Source organism: Micromesistius poutassou, assembly GCF_964030765.1.
Source record: "Micromesistius poutassou genome assembly, contig: SCAFFOLD_1770, whole genome shotgun sequence".
In the NCBI taxonomy this organism is placed as follows: domain Eukaryota; kingdom Metazoa; phylum Chordata; class Actinopteri; order Gadiformes; family Gadidae; genus Micromesistius; species Micromesistius poutassou.
Window position 1 is genome coordinate 1 of NW_028179866.1, and position 9,645 is coordinate 9,645.

At 53.1% G+C, this 9,645-nt stretch overlaps 1 protein-coding gene across 1 annotated transcript; it reads left to right on the forward strand.

Moving 5' to 3' along the window:
- Positions 1-72: 72 nt before the first annotated feature.
- LOC311371331 (fibroblast growth factor receptor 2-like) lies at positions 73-9,558 on the forward strand (the record flags this gene model as incomplete). The annotated part of the gene is given in 9 exon segments (XM_084489476.1): positions 73-285; positions 287-326; positions 3,391-3,590; positions 4,574-4,713; positions 7,331-7,452; positions 8,881-8,991; positions 9,368-9,402; positions 9,404-9,493; positions 9,499-9,558. Coding segments are annotated over 9 exon segments (927 nt in total), but the record flags the coding sequence as incomplete, so codon positions are not given.
- Between the last annotated feature and the right edge of the window lie 87 nt (positions 9,559-9,645).

Below are 9,645 nucleotides of genomic sequence, written 5' to 3' on the forward strand. Positions count from 1 at the left end.
CTGTATGATACTGTATGATGATAATGTGTCTGTTAACATGTGTTGTGTGTGCGAGGAGTCTGTTAACATGTGTGTATGTGTGTGTGTTGTGTGTGTGTGCGTGCCGTCTGTTAACAAGTGTGTGTGTGTGTGTGTGTGCGTGTGCCGTCTGTTAACATGTGTGTGTTTACATGCGTGGTTCCCCAGCGCTCGGGCATTAACAGCTCCGACGTGGAGGTGCTCACTCTGGCCAACGTGACCGAGGCGGACGCCGGCCAGTATACCTGTAAAGTCTCCAATTATATAGGGGGTGGCCAACCAGTCGGGCTGGCTCACGGTCGTCCAAGGTAACCCCACCACCCCGCCAGAGCGGACCCCCCCATCCCCTCCTGGTCCCTCCTCCTCCCCTCTGGTGTGGTGCCGACCCAGGTCAAGCTGATCCCCATCCTCTCCTGGTCCCTCTTCCTCCCCTCTGGTGTGGCCGTCTCCCCGGTCCAGCTGACCCCCCCCGCCCCCCCTCCTGGTTCCTCCTCTTCCCACCCTGGTCCAGCGGACCCCCACCTGGTCCCTCCTCTTCCTCCCTCTGGTGCTGTGGCGTCCCAGGTCCTGGTCCCCTGGCCCCCGGTCGGTGGTGGTGTGTGATACGTGGTTCTGTGGTCTCCTGGTGGTCCTCCTGTCCTCGCCCCCAGCACCCCTCCAACCTCCGCCCTCCGCCCCTCCTAGCACTGCTGGTTTACAGACCCCGGGTTCTTCAGCTGTTTACGGCCGTGGAAGCCCCCGCGGGACCTACAAAACCTCGCACTAAGAAACGACTAGCCCGGCAATGGCCTTTTTATCTATTGCTCTCTCTCTCGCTCTCTCTCTCTCTCTCTCTCTCTCTCTCTCTCTCTCTCTCTCTCTCTCTCTCCGGGCTAGCTGTGTGTGGTGGTGTTGTAAGGTACTGCGGATCCATGCTCTCCATGTTTCCTCTTCTCCTCCCTGTGCGCATGTGTTCCAGTGCAGGAATGTTCTGGAACGGACCTCCCTCCCCCCGTCTCCCCCTCTCTCCCCCCCGATGTGTATTAGGTTGCTGCTGGTGAACGGTTTCACCTTGGGTTTGTTTCTTCCCCTTTGTTTATTTATGTTGTTGTTGGTACGTGGGCACTCTCTCTGTATCTCTGTGTGGTAGGAAGTCCTTCCTCCTCTCCTCCCATGTCGCTCTACTTACCCATGATCCTTTGCTGTAGCCGGGACCTCAACGGCGATGGACACCAGCCGTGTCCTCCTCCTTTTAGATTTCTCTCTTGGTGTTTTGGGTCTGATTTGTATTTATCTCTTTCTTGTCCTCCACCCCCTCCCCCCTTCCTCATCCTCCTGTTTCTCTTATCCCCCCCCCCCCCCTCCTCTTCCTCTTCCTCCTCCTCCTCTTCCCCTCTCTTCATCTCCTCTCTGGTCTCACCCCAACCTAACCCTTTATCTTCAAATACTTTTCCTCCCACTCCTTCCCCCTTTTGCCATTCCTCCTGCCTCCTCTCCTTGGTGCTCTCCTGCTCCTCCTCCTCCTGCCTCCTCTCCTTGGTGCTCTCCTCCTCCTCCTCCTCCTCCTCTTCCTCCTCCTCCTTCCCCTGCTCCTCAGACGGCAGGTGTGAATACCACAGACAAGGAGATAGAGGTTCTCTACCTGCCCAATGTCACTAACGAGGATTCTGGGGAGTATACCTGCTTGGCTGGTAATTCTATTGGGCTCTCCTATCACTCTGCTTGGTTGACGGTGCTTCCAGGTATATACCGTGTGATACACACACACACACACACACACACACACACACACACACACACACACACACACACACACATGTCTCTCACTCTGACTCTTTGTCTCTCTGTCTCTCTGTCTTTCTCTGTCTCTCTCTCTGTCTCTCTCTTTCTCTTTCCTACTCACTCTCTACCTCTCCTTCTTCCTCTCTCTCTCTCTCTCTCTCTCTCTCTCTCTCTCTCTCTCTCTCTCTCTCTCTCAGAAATACACACACACACACACACACACACATGTCCGTCCGCTCACACTTTTTGTTTGCATGCAATGGAATCTGTCTGTCTGCTTTGATTTCTAGTCAGTTTTCCCGTTCTCACCCTTCCCCCCCGTCCCCTCCTGAGAATAGTTGTAGTCATGTAGTCATGTGAGACATCTTTATTTCTATATGAAATAAAGATGGAGGAGAAGTCACAGCTTCAACTGCGCTTTGTTGTTGTCTTGGCTTGTTCCATTATCAGGACCAAACGTCCGTGACTCACACAGAGTGAGCTGCAGTCATGTGTTCGGTGGTCTGTTGTTTTGTGTGTATGTGCAGTTTGTGTGTGTTTGTGCGTCTATGTGTGTCGCTTTGTATCAAGTATAGGCAGACCGGTATAGCTTTAGGCTCAGCAGATTTCCAAGCGAAATAACAATGAAGACACATATAGTCTTTCTTGGTGGTCATATCAGCCACCATATCGTTAGCCTCATAGCATAATTGCCATATTTCAAAGTTGATTGCTAACCCTTGTATTTAGCGTCAAAAATACCCATGGCAAAAGATGACTTACGCAGATAGAGATTATGGAATGTAAAAAGCACTCTGATTGGTTTAGAATATAGCCAATGAGGCACAGTGAATCAGCAGCGTTAGTAGAGTACGCTTTGTGGACGAACAATATTTATAAATAGCTTAATGTAATCCCACACACACACAAGCTACGTCCTTTACCTCTGACGGAGCAGGAAGGGATATCTTCAGACCTCTGGAAGATGCGGCTTTCACTTGATTGCTGTCTGTGATGCCAGGCGTGCATTGTGTCATGCATTCCTGTGTGTGTGTATGTGTGTGTGTATGTGTGTGTGTGCATGCGTACACATGAGCGCACACACGCATCCAAAGCAGCGTGGAATGCAGACACACAGACACATGCAGCATTGTCTAGGGGCTCAGACAACCATTCAACAAACTAGTTATCCGCGTATACAGGGGCGCGGAGACGCCATTATGGGGAGGAAGGGAGAGGGAGAGAGAGAGTGATACCAGAGTGAGAGGGAGAGAGAGAGGCTAAAGAGAGTTTGAGAGAGATAGAGAGAGTGATACAGAGTAAGATGGACAGAGAGAGACAGATACAGAGTAAATGGAGAGCGAGAGAGAGTGAGAGGAAGAGAGACAGACAGAGACAGATATAGTGTGAGACTGAGAGAGAACTATTTCAGTCCGGTGGGTCCATGTGTTGTACATGTGTCCTCTGTGTGTCCATATGTGTGTGTGTGTTCATGTGGAATATCTTTCAGCATATATTTTATATGCACTTGTGTGTATGCGCACATCACCTGTACGTCATTCTCTGACCTCTCCCCCATTCCCTCACCCCCCTCACCCCCAATCCTTGTCCTCCTCCTCATCCCCCCCCCAGCCGACAAAGAGGAGCTGATCAAAGGCATGATGTCTCCGGACTACGTGGAGATCGCCATCTACTGCGTGGGGGTCTTCCTGATCGCCTGCATGGTGGTGGTGGTGGTGGTCTGCCGCATGAGGAACACGGCCAAGAAGCCGGACTTCAGTGGCCAGCCCGCCGTTCACAAGCTCAGCAAGCAGATCCCCCTCAGGCGCCAGGTAACGGAAAGTAGATAAAGAGTTCCAGAAGGCATCTAACACGGCCCGTAGAGGAGGGCCACACGGACACGCACGCACGCGCACACACACATAGCCACCCCATGTACTGCCACAGCAGGGGTGAGATCAGTGGGTGGGAGTCAGGGGGTGGAATTCTTAGAGCTCTGGGAAAGAACTAGCCTGTTTTGGATTCGTTTAAGAAAGGGAGGGAAGGAACAAGGAGGATACACAGGGAGAGAGAAGGACAGAGCAAGAAGGAAATCTAATGGAACAGAGGGATGGAACGAAGGAGAGAACAAAGCACTATGTTCTGATAAATACAGAATGTAGTTTATAACTAAAGGATTCTAACCAATGTAGCTTTTAGAAAACTGCGTTTTTGGGCTTAAGGCACAACTCCACCATAATTAGGACAGGTTTTTTAAATCGCAGAGCGGTCGACACTTTCCCCCTCGAGGGAAAAACGCAACCGCAACTAACAATCCCAAAAGGTGCGAAAGGTGTGGAATTACATTCCACCCAGAGACGAGTTTCCCGGGAGAAGGTAAGTTCCTGGTCGGGAGTGCACGTCTGTGAGGAGACCAGCGCAAAACCGGTTCAAACCCGAACTTAAAACCACTTAATCACACCGTTCATTTATCTCATCGGATAACCTCTAAGATCTGACCCACAGTAGAACACCCCGCTACCATTGAGTGTGTCTGTGAACGTTAAAAGAGATTGAATAATACACAGTGAAATCATTTTGCATGTGTCCGAACTTTTGCACCAGAGAGAAAAACGAAACAAAAGGAAAGAAAGCTAATCAATCAATGTCGTCGTGCCAGTGTCCGCCTCCGCCCTTTGTATGCTGGTGTCCATCTCCACACGCCCACACACACACACACACACACACACGTTCCTCTAGCCTAGCTGGTGATTGATGCGTCCGCGGACCCTGACTCCGGTGATCAGCCTGTGTCTCTCCCGCCTCTCGTCTACAGGTGTCAGCTGACTCCAGCTCCTCCATGAACTCCAGCACGCCGCTGGTCCGCATCACCACCCGACGGAGCTCCGCCCACGACGACCCCATCCCCGAGTATGACCTGCCAGAGGACCCCCGCTGGGAGTTCAACCGGGACAGGTGAGCCATGGGGGGGTCATGGCAGGGGGTGGGGGGGGGGGGAGGGGTCTGGGGATTGGGGTTGCTCTCCTCGCGTGGCCGAGAAAGCAGTAGTAGCAGCGCTGATATGCGGAGCTACGCATTAGCTCGTGCTAGCTTCAGGATGTGGAGGAAACGTTGTGGTTTTGGAAAAACAATGAGAATAAAGATTTCCTCTGTGAGGTTATTCGATCCAGACCTTTTCTCCTCACACACACAAAACAACACAGCACGTGTCAGTGCTGTGATGTCACCATCGCCATCCTTCTGGTAAGCGTTCTCAACGCTCTAAAGGTTAGCGGCGACGAGCTAATGCTAACGATAATGTCACTGTAACGCTGTGCCCTTCCAAACCCCTCGAAGCTCTGCCTCTCTCCGCGTCGTGACCGGCGGTCGGTCTGTCCACTGGCGCTGGCTAACAAGCAGCACCACGGTAGCCCGTGACATTAAGACAATGCAAACCATCTGGACCAACTGTGCTGGAGCTACGGAGGCAGAGCAGATCTCCAGCACTCTGGCTAAAGTGTGTCATTAACGTTTACAGACCGCAGGGCAACAATGACTAACTGGTGAGCGATGGGCTGTGTGCACAAACAATCGCGGCTGCTGATTCATCCCTTAAGGAGAGTATGAATTTGGCACACACATGCCCACTCACACTCACACTCGCGCACACGCATGCACTCAGCTCACACCCGCGCCCGCGCACACACGACTGCGTGCTCTCACACACGCACTCACTCATGCACGCGCACTCACACACACGCACTCAGTCACACATGCGCACACACACACACACACACACACACACGCACACATGCAGCAAAACAAACACTGGCTAGTAAATAACAAAGAGCTGTGATAATTAGTGTTTAGCAGCAACGCTTCTCTCCTCACAGACTTTTATATGCATGACTGGAAGAGGAGGGCCTGTCTAGTTTCTGAGCGGAGGCCTTGGCACGGGCCGAGGTTTCGATTAGTCACACTTGCACACAGTGGTCGGCCGTTGGCTGCCTGCTGGCTGCTGGGTCTAAACGGGCCAGCGAGCGTGATCGCTTTCACCGCTCCCACCGCTCCCCCGCTCCCCCGCTCGGCCTCCAGGTATTCAGCGGAGCGGGAAAAACCCCATCGTGGAAAACGCCCCCAAAATGAAAACAGGATTGTAATTAAGCAGCCCAAATTAAAATCCTTGTGCACTGAAGGTACACAAGGGGCAGCAGTGGCTCAGGAGGTAGAGCGGGTTGGCTGGTAACCAGAAGGTTGTTGGTTCGATCCCCGGCTCCTCCTAGCCGAGTATCACGGTGTCCACGAGAACGAGACTTAACCCTGACTGCTCCCGACGGGCCGGCTGTCACCTTGCGTGGATGACTCCGCCGTCGGTGTGTGAATGTGTGCGTGAATGGGTGATTGTTAGGCGATATTGTGAAGCGCTTTGAGTGACCACTGGTTAGAAAAACACTGTATAAATGCAGTCCAGTGCAGAAGGTCTTAACTCCCTGTGCTACAGGGGGATCTAGTTATGATCTGAATGTTGTTCCTCTGGATCTCTTATCTGTTGTCTCTGGGTGGTGGTCCGTCCCTCCGTCTGTCCGTCCGCGGCTGTCGTTCCACGGCCCCAGGGGGCTTCTGCAGAACAGCACTCGAGGAATGCAAATGTTTGTGGTTGCGTGGAGGAAAGCTGGAAATAAGAATTGCAACGCTTGTGTCTGGTGTGACGGGCAGAATAGATTGCATTGAGCGTGGCCGTAGTGTGTGTGTGTGTGTGTGTGTGTGGGTGTGTGCGCATGTGTGCGTGTGTATGAACAGATAGGGGATTGTGTTACCGTGACAGCGATCTGGCTGCAGGCCCTGCACCTCATACACAGTAGTGTCAGTGTTTACATAGAGGAGGGGGGGGAGGGGGGGGGGTGCATGCATCTGTCAATCAACCAGCAATCAGAGTCCAACGCTAGGCTCAGCCATGGAGGTGGATGATGGCCAACACCCCTCTGTGTGTGAGAGAAGGAGAGTCATGTATGTGTACATGCGCCTGAAGTGTATGGCCAAAGTTGAAGTCCATCCCACATTTATGACTGCTCCCAGCTCACAGAGAGAGAGTTTCTGTTGGCCTGCTGGCTGGGCTAGGGGCTCAGCGCTAGTGTGTAATGGCCTGTTACACTAGCCTGCCAAGGGTTCAGTGTAAACAGTTTAGAGGACAGAGGTGTGTCTTTCTCTCTCTCTCGCGTTCTCTTGTTCTCTCTCGTTCTCTTGTTCTCTTGTTCTCTCTCTCTCTCTCTCTCTCTCTCTCTCTCTCTCTCTCTCAGATTGAATGAATGGAATGGATGAGCTTGATAATCTGGCCTTTCGCCTAGTTTCATTTTCTCCTTCCCTCTCAGTGCCTGTCCTACATTACTCAGGTGTTACTCAGGTGTTCAAAAAACTTGATATTTCAGACACCGTATCCATAGTGTCCACCGTATCCATTCTTGCCTAGAATACCTGTAGACTCAAACCCTTATCTAACCCTGTTTGTGATGTGTGTGTGTGTGTGTGTGTGTATGTGTGTGTGTGTGTGTGTGTGTCTGTGTGTGTGTGTGTGTGTGTTCCCCCTCTGTGATAGGCTGACCCTGGGCAAGCCGCTGGGTGAGGGCTGCTTCGGCCAGGTGGTGATGGCCGAGGCGCTGGGCATCGACAAGGACAAGGCCAAGGAGGCGGTCACCGTGGCGGTCAAGATGCTCAAAGGTAGGCAGGGCTCTGCCTGCTGGGGGCCAATCACGGTTCAACTTTAAGTTCCTGTGAGGGATGATGGGAGTTGCCATGACTGACTTCCTTACTTTGTCCAGGCATTGTGCATGACACACTCAATGCACACACGCAGGTCTATACATTGACACTCAGGAATGCAGAGGCTCACACACACACACACACACACACACACACACAGGCACACACTATCGTACACACAAACAATACACGTGTGTGTTTTTGTGTGTGTGTTACAATACCTCAGCCATAGGATCCTTACCTTCCCCGGAGTTCAGTGGAGTGGGGGGGGGGGGGGGTGGCGCCCAGGGCACTCATTAGTATTCATTATTGGCGGCTGGTGAGTGACTGCCTAAGGGACAGGAGGAGGTGGGTGGGGGATGGGGTTGGTGAGGTTATGTACGGGTGGAGGTGGAGGTGGAGGGGGGGGGGTCACATACCTAACCCAAGGAGCAGCAGCTGGCCGCCCCACTGACTGTCAGCACCTGCAACAAAGAGTCAAGTCACAGACACACACACACACACACACACACACACACACACACACACACACACACATACACACACCAGCATTAATAAAGGTAGGGGGTGGGGCTTAGGGTTTTAGGAGGAAGTAGAATGGGGGGGGGGGGGGGGGGGGGGAGGGCGGGGTGACGGAGGTGACGGTGCGGGAGGGGTGGTGGAGGAGGAGTGGTGGGGTGGGTCAAGCAGGGTGACCGGCCATTGAAGGAGTGACCTTGACAATGGGACCCCCCCCCCCCCCCCGCCCCCACATAGCGTTTGAGGGAGTATTGAGAGAGGCTGTGGGGGCGGAGGTATGCGGAGGGGCTGGTGGCGGTGGAGGAGGTGGAGGAGGTGGAGGAGGTGGTGGAGGAGGAGGAGGAGGAGGAGGGTGGGGTAAATGGTGACAAGGAATGCGGGCGTTCTCATTGTGTCTGCTGGGCCCTTCCTCCTCCTGGCTCAGTCGGCCCCCGTGCAGCAGGAGCCCGAACGGCCAGTAATGAGTCTTTAATTTCTCCCCGGCTCAAAGGACGGCTCTGTTTGGTGTGCGGTCGTCGCGGCAACGTCTGCTACCATAACGCATTTCTGAGTATGTCGAAAAAAAACACGACCACCTGCACGCCCATTACCTGCTTATCGAATGAGGTCTTTTTTCTAAGGGAGAGAGATTGTTATGGAGGTGCCTTTGTTGTTCTAAACCCTGCCCTCACTCCCTCCTCCTCCTCCTCCTCCTCCTCCTCCTCCTCCTCTTCCTCCTTCTCCTCTTCCTCCTCCCCTCCCTCCTTCTACTCTTCCTCCCCCCCCTCCCTCCACATCCTTCTCCTCCTCTCCTCCACCTCTCCTCCACCTCAACCTCTCCTCCACCTCCTGCTCCTCCTCCTCCTCCTCCTCTCCCTCCTCCTCCAGATGACGCCACAGAGAAGGATCTGTCCGACCTGGTGTCTGAGATGGAGATGATGAAGATGATCGGAAAACACAAGAACATCATCAATCTCCTGGGAGCGTGCACGCAAGAGGGTGAGTATCAGTACCTGTCATTCATCTCCTGTCACACCCTGATGTCTGACGCCTTGCATTTAGAGTTAGGCCGTGTCGCTGTTAGTTTGATTTGTTAAACCGATAAATCTGCTAAATGGAATGGCATTCATCACGCTGTTTCTGTTCAGGGAAACGCATAAACCTGACGTCATGTGTTTGTGTTTGTGTGTCTGTGCATTTGTGCGCATGTGTGTGTGTGTATAAATGTGTGTGTGTGTGTGTGTGTATGTGTATGTTTGTATGTGTGTGTGTGTGTATGTATGTATGTATGTGTGTGTGTGTATGTTATATGTATGTATGTATGTATGTGTGTGTGTTCCTGTGTATAAAATCTGTGTGTGTGTGTGTTCCTCAGGCCCGCTGTACGTGATCGTGGAGTACGCGTCCAAGGGGGAACCTGCGGGAGTACCTGCGCGCGCGGCGGCCCCCCGGCATGGAGTACTCGTACGACATCGCCCGGGTGTCAGACGAGCAGCTCACCTTCAAGACCTGGTCTCCTGCACCTACCAGGTGGCCCGCGGCATGGAGTACCTGGCCTCGCAGAAGGTAGCCTCACACACACACACACACACACACACACACACACACGTTAAGGTCCCCGCCCTTGCATATGCGCACACGCACCCTCACACT